Genomic DNA, 23,829 nt, shown 5'->3' on the forward strand with positions numbered 1-23,829 from the left:
AGTTGGGGAGGCATGGTTCTGTTTGCGTTGTTTTGATCTAATTTGCCATTGGAAATAGGTACAGGTACATGGAGAAGGAAGAACCAGGAAAGTGAGATCCACGAAACTAAATGAGCAGCTGTCAGGAATCCAGTGTGGCTGAGCCTACCTAGCTTATGAAATCTAACCCAGGGTTCCTTGGGTCTGAGACCGTTTAGGTTATTAAAATTTTGAACATCCAGAGGAGTGAAAAGTCTGTTTTCTGGACGCAAGCAGGAGCTGAGGATAAAGCCAGAGGCCAGTGGATTAGGTGTGTGGAATGTGGATGGAGAAGGCTTGCGTGGGCTGTGGCCAGGGAATGGGTGAGGAAGGTAGTTTCTAAATGGCCTATAAAAGCTTGAGATGCGATAGAAGAAAGGAAATGAGGAGATTAAAGAATTGGAGAAACTAGTTATCTGTGTTGCTGACTTTGGGACCCATTCAAGACCCTTGCCCTTGGGGTGTTCCATGGTGGTTTCTTCCTGCCTGGGCCCCATCCTTTCCCCAGTTCAGGCCCCCCCTGGAGGACTAGTTTGTGTATTGGCATCCTCCCTAGTGTGACCTAAATCAGTGCACTCTTAGTGTGTGGAGATGCGAGACAAAAGACAGAACTAGGAGCCTTGAAGGATCACCAGCCACCGACCCTCCATCAGAGCCGACTGGGCAGGAAAGGGAACATGACAGACCTGATTTCCCAATGATGTCACCCCGTCCTCCTCCCTCCTTGCTGCTTGCTCTGCTAACTCGACTCTGCCTTCCTCTTTTTCATTCTTCTACTCTGCCCTATATGGAGGACAAATGGACACCAGGGGTGCTGACCTTATTGGTGCCTGTCCCAGCCTGCCCCAGGTGCCATCAGACTCGTGCACAGGAGGCTCCCACAGTTATGGAGCCAGGAAAGAATTTCTCCGCACTGGATGGACTGTTTATTGGGATTAAAAATTATATTCCTTATATTCCTGCTTATATCAATGCTCTCTCTGTAAAACCTCTTCCTAGCCTCGTTTCTCTCAACTGATCTTGTTTGGGAATTGTATTCCTTTTATTTACTCTTTGCTTGACTGCTTCCTCCTAACACTCTACCTGCTAGCCCTCTACTCCCTAAAACTGTTGTGTCATTAACTCTGTTGGATCAACTCTCTGGGAAAAGATTCTGTTAATGTAAGTGCACTTACTCCCTGGATGTTGTCACTAGTCTAGTGGCTTTTGCTAAATAAACCTTTCTTATTTCTAAAAGCTTTTCCATTGTCTTTTCTTGCTGCTTCTGTTCCACCTGCTCCTTTTCTCCCCCTCACTTCTACCCCACTTCCCAAGCCAAGTGGCATCAGCTCTGTGACATGGTTCCCAAGGGTGTGGGATTGAGGAAGGATTCACAGGTTCCCTGAAGGAGGAAAGGAAGATGGTGGCTTCATTTACACTTTCTATAAATGAGACCTGCAGGATCAGATGTCATCAGTGGTTCTTAACTAGGGATGATTTTGCCTCACCAGGGGACATCTGACAATGTCTAGCAATGGTTTTGGTTGTCACAAAGCTACTGGCATGTAGTGAGTGAAGCCAGGGATGCTGATCAATATCCTACAATGCACAGGACCACAACAAAGAATCATCCAGCCCCAAATGAGGTTGGGAAACTCTTGTCTACACCCGTTTTTGCTGACTCTGCCGATCCCAGTTTTTTTCAGACTCCAAATGCTAGAATACGCAGCGAGTAGCAACCAGTTTGTTTTTTGGTTCTGGGTTTTTTAAGGTAGGGTCTCACTCTGTCCCCCAGCCTGCAGTGCATGATCATGGCTCACTGCAGCCTTGACCTCCCTGGGCTCCGTGATTCTCCCACCTCAGCCTCCCAAGTAGCTCAGACTATAGTGTGTGCCACCACACCCAGCTAAGTTTTGTATTTTTTGTAGAGACAGGTTTCACCATGTTGGCCAGGCTCTTGAGTTCAAGTGATTTTCCCACCTTGGCCTCCCAAAGTACTGGGATTACAGGCGTGAGCCACCACTCCTGGCCAGCATCAAGTTTTGAGTGATTGAAAAATTACTACATCATAGATATTTGCCAATATCACTGTATAATTGTATAATCAAGATTATACAGCGCAGGCCTGTAATCCCAGCACTTTGGGAGGCCAAGGCAGGTGGATTGCTCGAGCTCAGGAGTTTAAACCAGCCTAGGGAACACGGGGAAACACCATCTACAAAAAAACATGAAAATTAGCCGGGTGTGGTGGTGAGCGGCTGTGGTCCAGGCTACTTGGCAGGCTGAGGTGGGAGGATGGCTTCAGCCTGGGAGGCAGAGGTTGCAGTGAGCAAGGATCACACCACTGCACTCCAACCTGGGCAATAGAGTGAGACCGTGTCTCAAGAGAAGAAGAAAAAAAAAAGATTATACTATTTCATTAACTTCATGACTAAATATCTGAAATATGTAGTTGGTAGAAGTTTGAATAGGTCCGTTCCAGAAATGTTCATACTGGGGACAGAAAAGGCTCCTCCCCATACCTACCTGGGAGGATTATGTATCACTGAGACACAGCTCAGCAGAGAAGTCCTGACTCAAGAGAATGTAGGCTTCTCTGCAAGGAGCAGAAATGAAAGGGTGGAGGAGGCTGGTAAACGAGGGGCTGTTTGAGGAATGAGGAGCTGTGGGATCGCACAGAACAGACTTTACAGAAGCCAGGTCACTTTGGCTGGAACTTTTAGCCATTTTGCAGGCAGAGGCTGTATTAGGCCTGATTCTTTGTCAGGCCCAGGCTAGAGAGAAACTTGGAAAGATTAGATCAGCTGGGTTCACGTGCCCTTTGTTCTTTTCCGCCTGAGTAAACTGAGCTGAGCTTTATACCCCATCTGTAAAATGGGGGTAGTATAAACCACACAAAGCTACCATGGAGAGTAAATGAGATTGCACTTAAAAGGACCCACTGCCAGAGAGTACCTGGCAGTGACCCAGTGTACAGCACAATTTACTTTTCAGGGAGCTTCCTCCTTCCTGCACCTGTGCTGCTCATGCTCTGTTCAGTGCTGGGTGTTTTTTTCTGCTCTGCCAAAACTTACCTCCATACTGAGAAAATTCCTGGGGTTACATTGATACTACATTAAATGTGGAATGTGGAAAATGCCTTGTCTTTAGGGAGAAGACACTAACCACGAGCACCTGCCAGGCAGGATGGGCACGTGCTATGGCACCTGGGCTCAGTCCGTGGCCTTCTTGTTTTCCCTCTCGTGACATGTTGTGCATGTTGTACAGATGCCATAGAGGAGGGAGCGTGGGGTTGACGAAGGACAGGAGACAACAGTAGCTCAGAGTGAGGACTAAGAAGATTGCCCAGAGTCTCCCATTTGCCCTTTCAGGGCACAGGGTCCTGGGAATGATGTCGGGGCTGCCTGGATACCCCCACACCCTGGACTGGACAGGTTTTGACCTTGTCCTGGCCCCCAGCCCAGCTGGAGCCCAGCAGTCAAGTGGACTCTGGGATGCAGGCTGGGTAGGGTTGGGGACAGAATGGGGCCAGAAGCATGGCTCGAGGGCACAGGGCTGGCGTGGTCTCACAGCATATGATGTGATGGGGATCGAGCCCAGCCTCCCTCCCACGCTGTGGGGAACCGGAGAACCGTGAATGAGATTTTTAGCAGCACACTGATAAACAGAGCAGCTCTGCTAAGCCATAGAGTAAGACTCAGGAGGAAAAGCCATTGCGAGGTAAGGGAGGGAGGACCCTCCGCGCCACCTGCTGGCCAAGCCCTGAGGGAGGCAAAGACTAGGGGAGGGTTTGTGCCAGGGTCCCTGCAAGACATTGCCCACTGCAGTGGAGGGGCCACTGAGTCATCAGCGAGGTGAAGAAAGGGGTAAATGAGGCTTGAAAGGACCACCAGGAAGCATTTGGTGCTTTTTAAAAACCATGTTACAGTCAAGATTGGTGTCCTTGATGCATCCCTGATGCTTTCTTGTCTTTCTGGGTCAGATGGGCCGGGAAGTTCACTCAGAAATATAGGAAGAGTCAGGGCTGCCCACTGGGCACATTACTTGGTAACAGGAAGCAATAGGTTCCCATGTTTACCTGCGCATTTTGACCTGGCTCAAAGCAGCCATGAATAGATGTTTCCTGGGTCAAAAGTGGTTCTGTTCTGCTCCAGCACAAGATGCCTGTTCTAAGTGAATGATGGTGGCGCGTGTGAGCCCAGCCCCGGGGAGCTCAGCCCCATCTGCCTCTTACCTGCCTTATATTCTGAGGCTTATTGTCTTCCATATTCTACCCCTCAGAAGATCTACCATCAAAGAAGCCTTTAAAATGGCAGAGATTCTTCCCCATGCAAACAGGAAAGGGCATCCAGCTCCTTCTCCCCAGGGTGGAAAAGCACTGACCACATAGGAACCAAGCAGAGGCCAGGACCCTAGAGCAGTGGTTCTCACAGCTGAGCTGCATCAGTCACCCAGAGGGCTGGTTAGCACACACAGCGCCAGCCCTAGCCCCAAGTTTCTGATTCAGTAGGTCTGAGGAGGGCCAGAGAGTTACCAGGGGATGCTGGTACTGCTGGCTGGGCACCTCACTTCGAGAACCTCTGCCTTAGAGGATATTCCCAAACTTTAGGTATTGTCTTTGGTTTTAAAAGAGAGAAAGAAAAGGGGAGGGAGTGTGCCTGGTGTTACTAGGCAACCATTAACCAAAGGGGATGGGAGCTGGGTTCTGGGAAGGACAGCAGGCACTGTGACGTGACCTCAGACTGGACAGAAGGCTGTGACTAACTTTATTGGCATCTCTCTAGAGACATAAGTCGGCTTCACTGCCAAGTTGCCTAAGGTGTTCAGCAGGACTACTTGAAGGCCTGACAGCTGCCTAAGGAGAGCCTGTCTCCCAGCAGGGCCTTCTGCTCCTTGCTCCAGAGGGCTTTGAGCTTGCGGTAGTACACCTTGCAGCTGAAGCCCTCCCTGAAGCCCCTCCTGATGTGGCTCTTGAGGAAGTCCAGGGTGGGGTACATGCGGCAGCAGGCCGCGCACTTGTAGCCATTCTGCTGTGCTGAGTGCCACCTGGAAGCCATTAGGATGTCCTGGGATGTGATGGAGTCCAGGCCATGTCTGAATTTCTTGGTGACTTCTCGGGGGCAAGTGTTCTCTGTGGAGGAGGAGGACGAACAGTTGCTGTCAGCCATGTCCTCAGAAAGGCCGTTGTCCCACTTGCCCTCATCCTGCTGCTCCTCTGGGAAGTTGTAAGCCTCCAGGTGGCGCTCTCTGTCCGCACACACGAAGTAGCTGTAGGGGGAGAACCAGGGCCTGTAGATGATGCAGTTCCGCCTCAGCTGCTCCCCGCGCTGGCTGTCCCCGAAGCTGTAGTCTGCAAAGGAAAGGACCAGGTCTGAAAGCAGAAAGGGGCAGGGGAGCCAAGGATGCTAGCAGAAAGTCAAGAAGCAGACATTAGGCATGACCTCGGTTACTTCCACCCCACCAGGATTGCAGGTCTGAGAGCAGACGCAAGACAGTGGGGAGAGCAGCTGAGGGCATTCCTTCTTGCTGCATTCTTTTTCTTTTTTTTTTTTTTTTTTGAGACGGAGTTTCGCTCTTGTTACCCAGGCTGGAGTGCAATGGCGCGATCTCGGCTCACCGCAACCTCCGCCTCCTGGGTTCAGGCAATTCTCCTGCCTCAGCCTCCTAAGTAGCTGGGATTACAGGCACGTGCCACCATGCCCAGCTAATTTCTTGTATTTTTAGTAGAGACGGGGTTTCACCATGTTGACCAGGATGGTCTCGATCTGTTGACCTCGTGATCCACCCACCTCGGCCTCCCAAAGTGCTGGGATTACAGGCTTGAGCCACCGCGCCCGGCCGCTGCATTCTTTTTCTACGGGTACAAATGGCAGGCAGATTGTGGGGTGAGAGAGACCGCTTTTAGTTAGTAAGCCTCGGTATTTGTCAAGTCCTTCCTTTCCTGGAGACACCGTGTCCACTGAGTCCTCTAAGGATAGACACAGGTGACCCAGCAGACAGACAGACTGTCCTCCCACAGTTCCTCTTTCCGCCACCCATGGCAGTGACCCTTTTTTCAGCCTCACTGCCCATCCTGATTCCTCCACAGCCCTCTCAGCCAGAAGCTGCTCTTGCACATAGACAGGAGAGGGGAGGCAAGGCGAGAGCCCCAGGCCTGCGGTGTCTACCGAGGAAGAAGGGCCAGAGAGGAGGCTGCAGGTGACAAGCTGCACATGGGAGTCCGGCTTCCACACACCTTGTCTCCCTTAGGGAATGAGCCCCTGTTCATCCTTAGCTTCTCACATATTCCCACCCAGAGTCAGAGAAGGCCTCACCTGGTGAGAGCACTGTATTTTGCACCCCTTGCTGGACAGTGATGCTTTGGTACTGGGGTGGCAGGGCCTGCGCTGGGCTGGATGCCTCTGTGGGCACAGTTGTCTTTGCAATGTCTGCGTTATAGAAGAAACACTCTGGTGAGCTGAGCAAGGTTGAGATTCCACTTCTTGGGACTTCCCCCCAACCAGGCACACCTAGAGGCTCATCCTCTGTGCTTTCAGGCATCTCAAAGCTGAAACGAAACAGTGACCTCTCAAACTCAAGCAGCCAGAGCTATTCTGGATGACATCCTGAGGAATTCCAAATGGGCCGTTTCATTCAGGTCTCAGAAAGATTCTCTGGAAAGTAGAATTTATGATGTAGCCCAGATGACATCTCTCTGCTTGGCCTGCCCCTCACCTGACCCTCCTGCATCTCATCACATGGATGACTTCACTCTGCATTGCCAGTCTTCTGAGCATCCTGGGACCCAGAGCCACCAGCGGCAGAGCAATGTTGCATGCCCCCTTTGAGGATTGTCCAGTTGAAACATCTCATACCCACAGTCAGGGTTCCTGTGGCCCATCCCTGCATGGCACACCCTGGAGTAGCTGCTAACACTTGGACAAAAAGCTGACCTGCCTCAAATAGCAGAAAAGCAGTTGTGTTCAGTTTGGGGGGTAAATGTATAGATGTCATGTATATAGACGGATGCTTAGGAGGCCACCTCCACCAAATGGTATGTCTCCATTTGACTGTGCATAGGGATCCCCTGGGGATGTTGTTAATAACATGGGTACTGATTCAGTGGGTCCGGGGTGGGAGCCTCAGATCCTGCATTTCTAAGAAGCTCCCAGACGATGCAGACGTTGCGGGTCTCAGACCGTATTTTGAACAGGGAGTCCTCAGGGTGTCCACCTTTATTCCATGATGTGCTCATCAGTTTACCCTGCCGCTTAGGCTTCTCTCATGGTTTGCTACTCCAAATCCTCTCCAAGTTTGTCAAAACAGAGCTAAAACTAGTTTCTGCTCTATGTAGACATATTGCCACCTCAAGATTTCATGCACTCTAGGGGGAAAAACTTGATGATAAATGAGGGCTGAGGCAGAAGAATTGGTTGAACCCAGGAGGCGGAGGTTGCAGTGAACTGAGATTGTGTCATTTCACTCCAGCCTGGGTAATAGGAGCGAAACTCCATCTCAAAAAAAAAAAAAAAAAAAAAAAAACAATGTTTCCCCCTTTATTCCCTTACTAAGAATCAGTATATAGCAGGAGCTACTTACCACAAATGCAGCATTTTGAAAAGTTATTTTCTCCCCATATGTAATTTGACTTTCTCACTAAATCTTGGTCCTATAACATGATCTGGTAGAGTACTCAATTGTAAGCCTCAAAAAACCCCACATCTTTGTGGCCCTGGTGGCACCAGAGTTTACCTGACAGGCTGGTGACACGAGAGGACATAATGTCGGGAAAGGCACTCAGGGCGGAGGAAGAGATTTGAGGTCCAGAGATGCTGAGGAGTGAGAAGTTCTCCATGTTCTGACCACTGCAGGGTACAGAGATCACACACCTGCTCTGGAGAGGCTGGCTGGGTTGTCCAGACGATAAACATTCTGAGCGCAGTTGATGTCACAAGGCACAGGATTCCACTCCTCAACCAGGTGACCTTTGAAAGATGAGAGGAGGCTACTGCAAACAAGATTAAAATGTGTAAAGATTGTTCGTACCTTGCCATTCCCCAGTGGCAAACCCTGATTGAGAATACCCAGAGAGAAGGAAGAATATAGTAAACATATTACAGAGACGCTGTCTGTCCCCGTTTATCTTTATTTTCGTCACTTTTCTGTGTTGACACTGTCTACCCCAACCCCTTCAGCCCTGGAAACCTCTGTCCTCCCTGAATGCTCCTCCTTCTCTTCTCCTTTATCAACCTAATCTCTGTCAGCAAATATATGTTTTGTTTTTGTTTTTTAAGGTTTACGGTATATATTTTTCACATTTTCTTCAGAAATTCAAATTCATAAAAGTTGCAGGAAGAGGCTTGGGGCAGTGGCTCAGGCCTGTAATTCCAGCACTTTGGGAGGCCAAGGCGATTTGAGGTCAGGAGTTCAAGACCAGCCAGACCAGCTTGGTGAAACCCCCATCTCTACTCAAAATATAAAAATTACCCGGGCATGGTGGTGGGCACCTGTGATCTCAGCTACTCAGGAGGCTGAGGCAGGAGAATCGCTTGAACCCAAGAGACAGGTTGCAGTGAGCCAAGGTCACGCCACTGCACTGCAGCCTCAGCGACAGAGTGAGACTCCATCTCGAAAGTTGCAAAAATAAAATCAAAGAACACTCGTATGCCCGATATGCAGATTTTCCTATTAACCTTGGACCCCATTTGCTTGATCAGTTCCCTTTCCCCTATTCCCTGCCCCATGTATATGTGTGTATACTTAATTTTTTCTCTGAACTATTTGAAGGTAAGTCATAAGCACTATGACCTTTTACACCTAAGTACTCCTATGTGTATTTCTTAAGAACAAGGACCAAATATTATTTTCAGTGGTTGGTGCTCTTTTTAGCAAGTGACTAAAACACAAATGAGTGGCTTACTCAATACTGTTTTGCTCGTTGTTTAAGTCAGTTTGATGGGGAGACTCTGGGACTCCAGAGAAGCAAGGTTGCCTCTTCGTTTTGCTTGTCCCATAACAACCTCCTGCACTGGCGAGGTGTGGAATAAGGTGAAGATGACTGTGACAGTTGGAAGCTAAGCTGAAGGTGCCCCTTTCTAGATTATCACAACATGTCAACTAGATACAGAAAAGGGCTGCAGATCTAAATGGCAGGTATGTTTATGCTGCATGGGTGCTCTGGCCCGCTCTGGAAATAGTGATGGGCTTCTTTTGCAGTGGTGTTGAGCATGCATGAGTGGAGTGTGAGTTAGCTTCTGCACATGAGAGCCCAGAGTTGTCTTCCTGTGTGTATTTATTCACAGTACTGGAACAGTCAGAGGACAATGGGGAGAGCATGATTCCCCTCGTGTTCCTCCCCCATGGCCTGGTTTGGAGCATTAGGATGTGTTGGAAAGTAAATTGAAGCCCCATACTTTGGCAATTTGGGGGGCATCTGCAATTTTGTTTGAGCCATTATGGTGTAGAGAAAGCTTGAGAGTGTGGGCATCGGCTTATGTGACTTCTAATCCCCCATCTGCCATGAGCTACCTGTGTGATATTGTTCAAACCTCTCTGCCACTTGGTTATCCCATATTATTACTTTAGACTAAATTGGAGTGGATGCACGTCTGCCTGGCTAAAGCCCAGTGATTTACATGTGGACAGTAGCATCCCTGTGAGTGATCATACGGGACCCTCAGGACTTGGAAGTGCATTCTGTCTTAACCCATCACATTTCTCCCACTGCCAACTTCAGACTCTCCCACTGGAACCTCAGATCTAATGTAAAGGGGGCTCAAAATACTGGCGGGAAATACGGGAGGCGGAATCTCTCAGTGCCTGTGTAGAGTTTTAAAACATGACCCTGTTTTGATTTAGTCACTGATAAGCTTGCGGGAGCCTGGTGGTTCAGGGTGCACACCACTCCTCATAGCAGGACCCTTGTCTTGTGTGCTGTGTCCTCCCGAGGTATGCTGCTGCTGGTGGCCCAGGCAGGAGGTGACACTCTCAAAGCGATTGGTCACTACGTAAAATGTGTCTTTCTCTTGTTTGTTTCCCACCTGCTTTCCGAGCTCCTTTCTCGGACAGGTAAGATACCCTGTTTTTTGTGGATGACTTACATCCCCAGATGCCCTCCTCTGCTTGAGTTGTATGCATGTTGGCGGGGGGTGCTGTTGGGAGGGTCGCCTGGCTGGGGTATAGTCATCTCTCTCTCCTCCATTGCCATTATTTTCTGAACCACCAAGCGTCTCGTCCTAAGGCAAGAGGGACAATGTGTGGGGGTCATTAGAGCCATCATCAAGAAAGGGACCCATTGTACATCCTCAGACATGGGGGTAAAGTGACCCCCAGCCAGAGCCCTACTTCCACTTTGAATAGAAGGGCAGTTCTCCTGGTCTAACCTCAAGAGCCCCTGAAGACCACTCCCATAGAGGGGGTTTTGAGTGGCTTTTATAAACGGAGAAAGGCTTGTGAGCAGTTTCCCTACAATGCCAGCCCATCATGCACGTTTTAAGAATTCATAGAAAAGTCAAATTTAGTTGAACAAACTTATAAAATGGCTATTAAAGGCTCTATCATACAAGACCCTAAGCTAGGCGTTGTGGAAGGTGAAGAAGCACTTCAGATGCTGTAGCCTCTCAAGGAGCTTACCATTTTAAGACAAGGTGTATTTACTGGAAAGATTTAGACAAGTGTAAAGGGAGTGCATGATAGGTTATCTTTCAATTACTTGAGAATTCAGTGCATTTTATAGACCATGTTATGAAGGATAGAGAGCAAAAAATACAGGAAATCCAAATTGGTACATAATCCAGAGTTACGTTTATTACTAAGAGTCTTTTAAAAATAATAGCTCATAATTTACGAATCACCTTGGCAGGTATTTTGGTGCTTGCCTTTTTAAAAACGAATATGTCTGCTCTGAAAATTCACTTTAAACCAGTAAGGAAACCAGCAAGGAAATATCTGATCTGGGAAGTGGTGGCAATTTGCCTTCCCCAAGCATTTTGTATGGTTTCATTATGGTCTATATACTTTCTGGTTTGGGGGAATATAGTTAAATGGTTTGGTTTCCAAATCTTCTTTGTTAGTTTGCAATGACATGATTAAAGAAAATAAGAACGATATGGGACCTGACAGGCAAATTGTGCCAAATTGGATGATGCGGCAAGATACACACTTAGGAGAATCATCAAGAGTTGACCCTGCTTGCTGTGGAGCGGGCTGGAAGCTTCTGCTAGAGTGGTGGGTGTATCTGGAGGCCAGCCAGCTCAGGTCCTGTGTCCAAGGGATGCTGTCATAGTGTTCCCTGGCCTGTCCTCACCTTGCAGTGGTGAAGATCGCAGAGTTCATCTGCAGAGAGCAGTCTCCACTCCTCTTCCCACAGCTTTTCCTCCCTGCCACCCAAAGGCCCTTAGAATATGGCGTATCTAGGTAGTTGGCCTAGCAAGGATAGCGCCACTGAAACCACAAAAAAGGTTACCATCGGCCCAGGATGCAGCAGTGCAGGGCAGCGAGAACTGGTTTACACAAAAATTCAGCAGAAGAAAACCTGCACCTAACCCCAGTTACTCTTAGAAGAAGATTAGTGAGAACAGACACTTAGCAGAGGTGTTGGCAAGGAAAGGAGCCTAGTGATCAAATGATCCGGTAATTGCCTTCCCTCAGACTGACAGCTTATCTGGGGTAGTTGTTACAGACAGAAACCTTGATCCAGGTTCCAAGGCCTCAGAGTAGGTCTGGCTGCCTGATGACTGAGCTGGATTTCCAGATAGGTAGAGGATGCCCAAGTGTGAGTGTGTGGACAGCATGGCTTAGAGCCTGGAGCTCCAGTCATTTCAGTAACAAACTTTGAAGCCACTATCTTGGCCACCACAGTTTCCTATCTACAAAATGCGTATTGGTGATTCAAGATCTGTGCTAAGCATCAGCTATGTGCCAAACCCAGGCTAGGCATTGAAGATACAAAGATGAATGAGGCATGGCCTCCTTGCAAATCTTTATGACCTAACGGGTTTATACCCAGCTCTTTGAGTTCATTTTTCAAGCCAAAGAGGATCCCTACAAGAAGGACCATGTACCAGACATATATAGGCAGCTATTCCATGATCCAAAGCAGGGCAGAGTTGTGGACAGAGCCCTGAGCTGTGGGTTAGAAGGCCCGAGTTCTAGTTCCAGCCCTGCTAGTATTTAGCTGTGTGACCTCAAGCATGGCGCTGCATTATGCGGAGTACCGCTTGCTTCATCTATAGGTAGATATCCTTCCATGCACCACCTCCCTAGGTGGCTGTAAGGATTAAGTGAGCTGATGTTCATTAGGATCCTCGTGCTTCACTGGCACTGAGCACCTATCCATTTGGTAGGAACTGATTCTGAACCACCACTTAGCATCTCTGCAAGAGCTGGCCCACTCACTTGAGTCCAACCTCTGTAGACCTGAGGAGGGGTTGCCCCATTTTTCATGGAAAATATGTGCTGTATTCAAGTCCTTCAGTGGGGAGCGACTAAAACCAAGCCTCATCCATGCCGTCCCTCCACCAGCTTCCAACCCTCTGAGAGCTCAGCACGTGCCCAGGGCAATAGAAAAATCTCGTGTTTCGTTGCTTCATCCTCATTTTTTCCTTACTTCAAAGGGCCTGGTGATTCCAAGGTAAAGGGGCCAAGCCATGAGTCAAGGAGGCAGGTTTAAAGGAAAAATTTTATTTTTTTAAGGCTAGGATTAGTACTGATTAACGTGTGTGGGGCAGAGCTAGAATTTCTAGTTCCTCTGCCATCAAGAAAACTGCAGTGGAAAGTTCAAGAGTGCTTTTGCTAGCTCTTTCTTGAATATTTCCAAAGCCTTGGAAGGTTCTAAGTTTTGGGTGTGACATAAGGAAAGCTGAATGATAGGGCAAGGTCCTGCTCCCCTTTCCTCATCATGTCTGTCTGTCCCCTCTTTGTTCATAGTTGACCACGGCATGTTTGAGAATTTGAACACAGCCCTCACTCCAAAGCTCCAGGCCAGCCGCTCCTTCCCCCACTTGTCCAAGCCCGTGGCCCCCAGCTCTGCCTCTCTGGGCTCTGCTGAGCCTGGGGGGGCGGGACTCTGGGTGGGCAGCAGCCAGCACCTCAAGAACCTGGGCAAAGCCATGGGGGCCAAAGTGAATGACTTCCTGCGGAGAAAAGAGCCCTCCAGCCTGGGCAGTGTGGGTGTGACGGAGATCAACAAGACCGCAGAAGCACAGCTGGCCAGCGGGGCTGATGCGGCTCCAGGGGCCTGGCTGGAGGATGAAAGGTAAACCCCTCACCTGCCCAATACCCATGCCCCTCTGAGGACCCACTTAAAAAGGTACAGACAAACTGCAGTGTCTCCACAGGACAACAGCCCCGAGGAAGGGGTGTGAGATTATCCCATACAGAACAGCTGCAGGATCAGGCCACACTCGGGAGCTGGCTTCACCTTCCGCAGCCACAGCTGAAGGTTGCTGAGTACCCGCCATGTCCTCAGCTCTGTGCTACTGAAGGTTGCTGAGTACTCACCATGTCCTCAGCCCTGTGCTGTGGAAGGTTGCTGAGTACCCACCATGTCCTCAGCTCTGTGCTGTAGAAGGTTGCTGAGTACCCACCATGTCCTCAGCCCTGTGCTGTGGAAGGTTGCTGAGTACCCACCATGTCCTCAGCCCTGTGCTATTGAAGGTTACTGAGTGCCCACCATGTCCTCAGCTCTGTGCAGCTGAAGGTTGCTGAGTGCCCACCATGTCCTCAGCCCTGTGCTATTGAAGGTTACTGAGTGCCCACCATGTCCTCAGTTCTGTGCAGCTGAAGGTTGCTGAGTACCCACCATGTCCTCAACTCTGTGCTGTGGAAGGTTACTGAGTGCCCACCATGTCCTCAGCCCTGTGCAGCTGAAGGTTGTTGAGTACCCACCATGTCCTCAACTCTGTGCTGTGGAAGATTGCTGAGTACCCACCATGTCCTCAGCTCTGTGCTGTGGAAGGTTGCTGAGTACCCACCATGTCCTCAGCTCTGTGCTACTGAAGGTTGCTGAGTACCCACCATGTCCTCAGCTCTGTGCTACTGAAGGTTGCTGAGTATTTACCATGTCCTCAGCCCTGTGCTGTGGAAGGTTGCTGAGTACCCACCATGTCCTCAGCTCTGTGCTGTGGAAGGTTGCTGAGTACTCGCCATGTCCTCAGCTCTGTGCTACTGAAGGTTGCTGAGTACCCACCATGTCCTCAACTCTGTACTGTGGAAGGTTGCTGAGTACCCACTATGTCCTCGGCTCTGTGCTACATGCTTTGGTTGCATCATTTTTTCTAGCCCTCCCAGCAGCCCTGGGAGGTAGATGATATTTCCATCCTGCAGATAACTCATTTTCAGACTGGTAAAGTAAATAGCCTGAGGTCCCAAAGTTAGTACTTGGCAGAGCTGGATTTGAACCCAAGTATTGCCCAGAAGTTCTCCAAGTAGATTCCGATGCCCGGCCATAGCTGAGAACCGCTGCCCTAGACTACTGCTTGTGGAGAAGCCTGAGCCTGTCAGAGCCCACAGGGGCAGGGCGGGAGAGGGCCCCTGTAGCAGCCCTCCTGTTCTTCCCCCTTCTACCAACAGACCCTTTCCAGGCCTTGTTTTAAACACCTGTGCATCTGAGGCGGGAATGCCCTCTGCAGGCCTTATTGTGTGGCTTCTGATTTGACAAAGTTCACCAGTGGTCTTTATCCTGTCTTCCAGAGGCCAGTATTTTATGTTGCTCTGAACACTGAGTGAGCAGGGACCAGGCCAAAAGCTGCTGTTGTACTGAAGTTGCTAAAACCTGCATGCCAAACCAAGAACTAGACCCCAGGAGTAGGGCACTCATCAGCGGGGGTGGGTTGAAAGTGCAGTTGCAGTTGGAGAAGAGGAAGGAAGGTGGATTGGTGGCTTGTGGTCCTTAAGCTGTGTGTGTTTATTGTCATTAACCTTACAGGTCAATCCTGCAAGAAGCATTTCCTCGACTGGATCCTCCACCTCCCATAACCAGAAAACGAACCCCTCGGGCCCTGAAGACCACCCAGGACATGCTGATTTCATCACAGCCTGTCCTCAGCAGTCTGGAGTATGGGACAGAGCCATCACCTGGGCAGGCCCAGGACTCCGCTCCCACTGCCCTGCCTGACGTCCCAGCAGACGCTCCACAGTCAGAGGCCACCATGGAAAGAGAAGAGAGAGGCGAAGTTCTGCCCAATGGAGAGGTTTCCCTGTCGGTACCTGATCTCATCCACAAGGATAGCCAGGATGAATCCAAGCTAAAGATGCCTGAGTGCAGAAGGGCCTCCTCCCCCAGCCTCATCGAGAGGAATGGCCTCAAACTCAGCTTGAGCCCCATCAGCCTGGCTGAGTCCTGGGAGGAGGGCAGCCCCCCTCCTCAGGCGCGGACCTCCAGCCTCGACAATGAAGGCCCTCACCCAGACCTGCTGTCCTTCGAATAGAGCCTCCGCTCTTTCCTGGCGAGCACCACCCTGGTCTTCCTGTTGTTTTCTCCTCCACTGTGCACACGGGCCCTAGCCCCAGCTCCGCTGTGCCCTTCATCTTCCTTGTATGAGGCACCAGCAGACAGCCAATCCTCCACCATGGGATTTTGCAGGGCTGGAAGTCCTTGAGTAGTGCTAGTTAAAGAGTCTGTCTGCAGAATGGCTAAAGGACTCGATGTCATCTTGAGCCTAGTTTTCTGCAACCTCCTCTGGATGGGCTGCGGCCATTGGACATTGGAGCTCCTCTCCTCTTGAGTTTGTCCTGGCTTCTCAGTGAATTTCAGGGCCACCAGCCCAGGACGATGAATCTTGCAGGAATTCTCTTTGCCTGTCCCCCACATGCACCTCCTCCCCTGCTATTCTCCCTCCCACACCCCGGTCCCTTCTCTCTCCTCCTTGGCAGGTCCTAGGCCTCTGGCCTCAGTGGGAGCAAGGCTGAGTGAGGAATGATGGGTTTGGCTTGATGATGGGCCCTGACCTAGAAAGCCACACACCCAGACCACAGCCCAGCCATGGCTCCTCTTGGTCCCAAGACAGCACAGGCCCCTGGTCGCCGTGTTTGCTCTGCCCCTGGGATGGAGGCCAGAAGAGATGCTTACCAGGCCTGAGACTGAGAGTTCACCCAAGGCTTGAACCCTGCCACCAAGGGTTCCCAAGTTTTACCCCCATCTGGTCAGATGTTGAATACAAAATGTGGGCATTCTTCACGGAAGGAAAGATCAGGCTTCCCTTGCTGTGTGTGTGAGACAGGGAGAGCCAGGCCCCAGCAGATGCAGCCGAGCACACCCTGATTTTGTTTTGTCGGGAGGGCTCAGGAACTTGGGGGTGGTTTTGGTATTCAGGGCTGGTGCTAAAAACCCAGAGCAGAAGCAGGGAGAAGGGAGTGGACACGGGACAGAGAAGGGCGATCACTGGGGATCAGAACAGCTTTTCAGGGGCCACCTTGCAACCTCAAATGATGCCGTTTCAGGGCCTGGGCCTGCTGTGAGAGCCAGAGTGAAGCACATGCAAGATTGGCATGTGAGAAGAACTCGGGGGCGGGGGGTGGCGGGGACCACTTTCAATTAAGTGGAAGTGCTTTGTGCTTGTGCTGAAGTTGTCTGGGCCGCCTGCAGCCCTGGACCTCACAGGAGCGGCCCCAGCCTGCCCTTCCCTGCCTGCCCTTCCCTGCCTTTCTTTTATGCTGATGCTAGTGGGCTTTTTCCTGCTTTCAGGATCTGTGTAAGGGACTGACTAGGTTCATCCAACCTTAACTGGTTCCTGCCCTCCTGGATTAACCCACTTTTGTATTCCTGTCTCCCACCAGGGGTCCTATTGTGCTGTCTTCCTGTGGCCAGCAGACCCTATAAGGGGGTGATCCCAATCCCAGGGGTCTTTGCATCCCTTTTCTTGAACAAGGTGGCTGGTTCCCTGGGAGAAGGCTGGGAATGGCACATCCAGCCAGGGCAGGCGGTATGGCATCCTCCTCCTGGGATTCCTGTGGCCTCCCCTGTTCCATTCATTGTTTGGTTTCCCACCCATAAGCTCTGGGACACCCAGGGCTTGCTTCCAAGCTCTTCTCACCTCCAAGTTTCCACTCCCCTTCCCACTACCACTGCCATATAAAATGCCCACGCTAACTCCTATATAACTAGCAGGATCGCTAGGATGTGGGTGTCTTCCTGCATTCTTGCTTCTGCATCTGTGTGGCCTTGCCACAGCCCTCCCACCGCTTGCCTTCCATTGCTTTCCTTCTCCCAGAAAGCTAGATTTCACCACATGCTCACCACAAGCTGTCTCTGGTCCCTCGTGAGGGTCCCTGCAGCGGGGCACCTGCAGGCCCTGGTAGAGTAAGCAGGGCTTATGTATACATTCTTTCTCCAAGGATGCAATATCTGACCCTGAAGTCAGAGAAGGTCTCAGGACTAGCGTTCGGGGTCCTGTGATTTTCCCAGAATGGTTTGGGGTATCACACAAAACACCACAGCTGAGGATGGGGATGGAGTCCCTAAACACATCCTGGAAGCAAGCCACTTCATCTGAGTTTCCCATACCAGGAGCGTGGTTTGTGTTTTGATGGGAAACTTAGCAAGCCCCTGCTCTCTGGGGCTTCTCCTCTTCTAGAGCCGAGGGTGGCTCTGGCCCAGTGATATGGCAGCCATGGGTTCAGGGATTGCAGGTGCAGCCTTTCTTAAGTACCCCGTCTCCACTGTAAAGCCCAGCTGCTGCTGAAGTCCAGACTCTTAGACCCAGGATGAACAAAAGGATCCCAACAGGATGTCCAGGACCATTGCCAGGGTGACCTCAGTGTTCTTCAGACTTATGTCTGATACTGAATACAGCACCACGGGACCCTGCTGCAATCTAACTGCCTACAGCCCACCCATCCGCCTGCTGCAGAAGTGTTGCTGCTACCTTGGGAGGCTCTCTGAGACTGGGTTTCTGGTCTTCGATGCTGCAGATAGTACCTGGTGCTAGGGGCTAGGTGCTCCCCAGAGCTCAGCAGGATGAGCAGCTACCACTCATTCTGCAGAGGGCTTGGCTCAGACCAGGTCTTCCATCCAAAGCCTCACCTGGTTTCCGCATCCATCTCAACAGTCTGGCCTTCCTGTGACTGAAGCCTGACGGCCACGCCGCCACTAATCCCACACAGTGAGCCCAGCTTCTCTGGGAGCTTGGCCTTCAGTTAGCCCAGTCCATGAGAGGGCAGAGTAATGAGGAGGAGTAAAGGACCTGTCTTCTATGTTCACATAAGGAAGTTGGGACCACAGGGTCTTTTATCTCCTTGTTACTCCTCAGCCCCACCATAACCCCCCCTCAGCACACAGCTTTATCCTGGTAGATTATAAGGTGAGCTTCCAGAACCTGGCAGGAGGCTGGTGTATCCCCCTGCATTGAAGGAGGTGTATCTGAATGCCGTGTATGTGGCTGATATGGAAGACACACATGTCTGCAATCCACAGCTTTTAAAGAAGATTGGCTCCAGTTTGGAGGAGGAAGATCACAGATCTATTCTGAGTATTTTTTAGAGAGTTAATATTTATATTTTTAGAATTTTCTGGTAGAAGGAAATTGCACAATAAAATGACTTGGTTTCGTTTGCTGGCTCTGTCTGTTTTTTCTCCTGACTGATGGGAGTGATTCGTTTCCTCAAGGCTGACTTGCTGGGTGGTGGACATCGGCATTTTCCTTTGTAAGCCTGGAAAAGTGAGAAATGAGGGAGGTAGAAATGTGAGGAAGATGAGCACTACCGACACCTCCAGCCTGAATTCTTCGTGGGGAAATGACTTCTGAGGATGTGCCATCCTCGGCTTCCCTGACTGGCCACTGTGAGAGAGAACCTCTGCCAACCTGACCCATTGCTGTTTCAGGGGCGCCATCGCGATGTGCACAGGAAGGGCCCTCCTTGGAAGGAAGTGGACATGGCCATCGGATCATCCTCTAGCCCACTCATTCTTTACCTGGGTCCACAGCCCTCTTTCACCAAGAAAAAGGTGGAGCTTTGCATTCGTGTGAGCACCTTCTTCCAGAGAGGGACCAGAGCTCTCCGCTTCTCAAAGAGAGTCGTCAATAAATGTCAGTGATTTGAACTTAGGTACTTCCTGGGAAATTGCCCCCAAGGGCCACCCTGGACAGGGACATTCTTGATGCGAGAAGGTGGCTCAGAGAAGAGTTGGCCTGGAGTCTCTTTGCCCCATTGCTGCCCCTAAGCCAGTGTCAGATCCAAGGACTCAGAGGACCCACACAGCTGAGAATTGGCCAGGACTTTATCCTCCTTAAAAGGAAGGAAGTGGAGAAGAAACAGGAAGGGAAAGAGGGGCTTGGTTCACAGAGGCCACGCACGTTTCCAAAGGGAAACATGGAACGTTTCTGTGCAGCCCTCATGTGCAGCAGTGACTGTGTCTGGGGTTGGATTCCACAGTTCCACCTGCAAGGGCCCCCTGGCTCCCTGTCAGAGGCGTCTCAGTGTGGCTAGGTCCCTCATGTTTTCTACATCTTGTTCCACTCCCACACCTTGTTTCTCAGAGGAGGGGCAAGAAGAGAACAGCTGGGCTCTCAAAGGTTGCTTGCTGTCTCTGGAGTGGGGCGTGTCGTGATTGTCCAGGGAAAGCAGAAAAAACACAAAAATCAATCCACCACGTTCCACGCATGGGAAAAGCGTTGAAAATACTTAAAGTAGCAACTTTTTTCTTGACGAGTATGCTGCGGTGACTTTTCAGATGACCTGTCCCACTGAATGGCTTCAGAGCTGTTTCTGCAGTCATTCAGGTGTGAAATGTGCTTTTAACATGCCTTTCTCTCCCACTATTATGCAAAGTCGTTATTTTCGTCTAAGATCAAGTATACACAGTTCTAGTGCAAAAAAAAAGTTTTTGAGGAAATTTTAAGTGTAGAAATGGAAGTGCATATGTCGTGTTTTTTAATGCTGTGCTCTATGCTGAACCACGCTTCTAGAATCTGGGGAACAAAGATGCATTTATTGAGGCAATATACCCAAGCCACTACCTGCCATGCACTAAGGGCTATCTAGGGCAGTGTTGACATTGCTGGAAAAGTGGCATGTGGTCCTCTTTCTCCATTCTGAATGGATGGGGACGCCATCATACCTGCCCTCCCAGGCGCTATGCGAACAGGGTATGCGATCAGGGCATGAAAGTGCAGTGGAATCACCAAAGCAGGGCTCGGGTGAGGCAATCAATTTCAGCCGAGACTGCTCGTTTCCTCTGGACTAAATCTGCCAGTAGTAGTTGCTGAAGGAAACACACTCACAGGCCACCAGAAAACCTACTTCATCCCTTACGTCTATGCCCATGCTGGTGGGGACCCCAGCTGGTATTCAGACTTAATGAAATTAGCTGACCCGGGAACGTACTCAGATGCTACCCTCATCTCAGAAAATTCCTGCTGGGCTGGTTTAATCTGCTCCGAGATTTCACAATCTCTTTGAGGTCAATGAATCCTGGTAGTGTTCTAGAACTCTGTGCTTGGACTCCCTGTCCTCTCTCTTCTCTGCTCCCCACACTGCGGAGTTTCCCAGCCCAGCCTAGCTGTGGTGGCAAACTCAGTGATGGCTTCTGTGAGATTTTGGCCCTCAGAGTGCCCTGGGCTTCAGTCGCCCAGTTCGCTGCTCGGGTTTGGGACATGCAGTCTGGAGCCTCCCACTGTGGCCCCTCTGTGAGTGGGAACAAGTAATTAAGTCTATATAGCTCTTGTAGAGAGACTCCTACCTCCCCCTTCGAAAGCTTCATCAATGCACATGGCATTTAATACCTTTCATCTCTCCCAAGGAAATCCACTCTGGAAGCCTTAAGTTGTCCAGTGAAAGCATCCACAAGCACATCCCCCCTCCAGGACGCCCCTCCCTGCTACTGTTTGTACTGGGGGCATAGGATGAAAGCCCGGAGTCCCCACCACTGACTTCCTCCTAATGAGAAAATTCCTCCACTTTCCGTATCTAGGGACCAGCTCTCCTGAGACACAAATCCTCTTTGTGTCCAGCTTATCTCCAGCTGCTGCCATGATAAATACTCCAGCCCAAGGGAGTCTGGGGAAGCTACCCCACAAAACGAATCACTTGGCTATTAACAACACAGATGAGGACCCAAGCTTGAGGAAACATTTAAGGACCACCTCAGACTCCAGGCTGTATTCTCCCTCGTGCGAGTTGCCTGAGGAATCTGTTGGTTGTATAGAGCAGGGAACATTGCCAATGGTTGTTCTTTAGAATTGACCAAAACAAAACAAAAAACCCCAAAACAAAAAGCAACCTCCCAACAAACTGCAACTTTTTTCTTTTTTGCCGTGTGTAGCCAGCCAGCTGTTTCCAGCGCCATCTGCTTAGCCACCGCCTTCCTGAATCATCCCTCCATGTCGGCCGCCACCTGCTTTCTAGGCTTGTATTTATTGCGGAATTCCTGTTGGCTTGGTCTGATGTTCAAGCACATCTGAGGATACAGCCCGCTTCAGGGGCTAACTCACAGCAACTTAGAACAATTCCCTGTGGTGCTCACAGGAGCGCTTTGGGTTGGTTCAGGCCTTCACAGGGCAAGCCAAAGAGGAGGAGAAAAGTGAACTGTCAGTCCTGGGAAGGCTTTGCAGCTTCGGCAAGATGCACGCCCCCTCTTTATCCTGAGCCTGCAATGGATGGGTCCCCTTGCTGGAGAGAAAAGCTCAGGACACGTGTGGACTGCTCCTGTTGTTTTTTGCCTTCTCACAATGTCCTGGAACCTGCTAAATTCTGTTGCAGCCAACCTCCCTTGCTCAACTTGAATCCTGGGTCTAATGTGTCAGGAAGTCTTTGCAGCTGACCTGGCAAGCACTCTTTAGACCTGGCCAACGTGTGACATTTCTAGGAGCTGGGCCTCCTGGAAAGGCCGTGTCAGCCATCTAGGAAGTGATTTCGCATGTAAGAAAGCTGGAGGGGGAGAAGGGGGTAGGAGCCTTGCCCATGCCTCCCCTCCCCACCCCCACCCCCACCCCCTTAATCATCAGTCAGCGACTATGTAGGTGGCGCATGCTGTGACCAGGCCAGGAGACTTGCTAAGACGCATGTTGGGAAGGTGTCAGGTGGGTTCTCTGCGCTCTAGATTATCTGTGGCCACCTGCCTACCTCGAGGTGACATCTGGTACTGCTGCCTCTCTGCTGCAGTTCCCCGGGAGCCCCAACCTGCTCTGAATTGCTTCCATGCCTGTGTTTAAGGTGGTCCATCTGCCCAGGTCACCTTTCTACCTTCCTTTCCCTTTGCTCTGACTTTACCAGGCTATGTACATTCATCCTTCACATTTCCACTCAGGCATCCCTCCCTCCGAGGTGGCTTCCTGACACCACCCCACGCCTCCTCTGTGCTCCCATAGCGTTCTATGAGTTCCTCCATCACGGCACTTGCTGTGTACCATAGGAAGTGCTTCCTCTTTGTGTCTCTGTCCTACAGGTCCCTGAGCTCAGGGGCAGGGACCACGCCATCTTCATCTCTGACTTCTCGGTTCCCAGCACAGTGCCTGGCATGTTGCAGGAGCATGATAAAGATGCTCTTTGAATGGAACTAAACTCAGGAAACTTGCCGTTGGATTTGTGTGGAACAGACTAGATGGGCTCTGGGGTAGACCAGCAGGACCTCTTTCAGTCCCTCTCCATCAGGGTGTCTATCCATATAGGCAGCCTCTGTATGTGATCATCAACTCTGCAGAGAAGGGTTGAAGGTGGCCATTTTCAAAGTGGAAAGTGATTAATGGGCCAATGTGAGGCTCATTTATCTGCAGCCAGAGCCTTCATTAACTCTGTTCCTTGGACAGGTGCCACCTTGCAGTGGAGCTGGTAGAAGCAAGCACTTACATTCAGCATCATGCAAGAAGGGTTGTGCTTCAGTGCCAGGCCCCTGCCTACCTCTGGGAGCAGCTTACAGGGCTCTGAGTTCCAATTCTTAACATTCTCCTTCACTGTGTTAGGCTTGACTATTAATTAGTGCTTTGTCATTCTCTGAAGCTTCTAGATACTCCAGGAATTGTGTTAATCTATTTATACACATGGTCTCATTTGTTTTTCTGATAGCCCTCCAAGGGAGGTCTTACTAAGCCCATTTTCCAGATACGGATGTTACTCCATTGTGCTTAAAGAGATTCACACACACTATCTCATATCTTATCTTTTGTGAGGGAGGTATTTCAGCCTCATCTTAGGAACAGGTAAACTGAGGCTGAGATGATGACGAAGCCAACTTCCTGGGTCTTAGAACTGAGAGGCAGAACGAGCTGGGAAGGCCTAGGTCTTCGGGCCTCAGAAACAGCCATCTGCCCCCACTGCACAGCTCTTCTCCGTCTCTATCACGGCGGTCTGATAAATAATTCCAGAAAACGTTCATGGCTCAGAAACATCTTTTTGAGTTAGATCTTCTCCAAGATCAATACAATTTCATTAAACACTGCGTATTCATAAGGGATGGGAACTTAAAGACCCATTTCACAGTCCCCTCGTTTTACACAAGAGGAACCAGCTGCATCGTTAACACGATGACCTGGTCTCAGTGAGGCCCCACAGTAACTTTGTGTGGTGAGTCATTATCCTCATTTTCCAGATGAGGCTGACCAGAGGCTTAGGGAGTCTTAGCAATTTGCCGTCATCACTCCATCAGTAAGTGGCAGAGCTAACAATAGCACCTCCTGAAAACATTCTTTCTTAAAGGTGTTGGTAAGAGCCTACCCAAAATTGCAAGAATTTTGCCCTGAAGTAGGAGTGGCAAGAGCACTTCTATTGCATCTCAGATTGCAGACTCAGGGAAGCCTGGCTTATACGCTAATCCTGTTATCAACCCTAGAGATTAAGCATTCAGTGGGGAAGTGAGTATTGTTTGGAGACTACTTGCTAAAGAAATGTTTCAGGTCTAATAGCTACCATGGTACTCAGCAG

The 23,829-nt window shown here is 50.2% G+C and overlaps 2 protein-coding genes across 7 annotated transcripts in view; one reads left to right on the forward strand and one right to left on the reverse strand.

The window, feature by feature from the left end:
* Positions 1 to 18,529, forward strand: part of CUNH1orf226 (chromosome unknown C1orf226 homolog) — a 311,510-nt gene extending 292,981 nt beyond the window's left edge. For 5 of the 6 annotated variants that reach the window (XM_017515038.2, XM_017515039.2, XM_037733653.1 and 2 more), the window contains 2 exons: positions 12,904 to 13,231; positions 14,903 to 18,529. In XM_017515038.2, the coding sequence (XP_017370527.1) occupies positions 12,904 to 13,231; positions 14,903 to 15,404 (830 nt within the window). In that variant the 3' untranslated portion in view covers positions 15,405 to 18,529. Of the gene's footprint in view, positions 1 to 8,591; positions 9,013 to 9,055; positions 10,045 to 12,903; positions 13,232 to 14,902 lie in introns of those variants that run through there. The other variant, XM_017515041.2, reaches the window with a different exon arrangement.
* On the reverse strand, positions 4,778 to 7,893 carry SPATA46 (spermatogenesis associated 46). Its single transcript, XM_017515044.2, is given in 4 exon segments — positions 4,778 to 4,834; positions 4,836 to 5,347; positions 6,312 to 6,425; positions 7,729 to 7,893. Coding segments are annotated over 4 exon segments (786 nt in total). The 5' UTR covers positions 7,832 to 7,893.
* Positions 18,530 to 23,829: the final 5,300 nt, after the last annotated feature.

Source organism: Cebus imitator, unplaced genomic scaffold, assembly GCF_001604975.1.
Source record: "Cebus imitator isolate Cc_AM_T3 unplaced genomic scaffold, Cebus_imitator-1.0 Scaffold541, whole genome shotgun sequence".
Lineage (NCBI taxonomy): Eukaryota > Metazoa > Chordata > Mammalia > Primates > Cebidae > Cebus > Cebus imitator.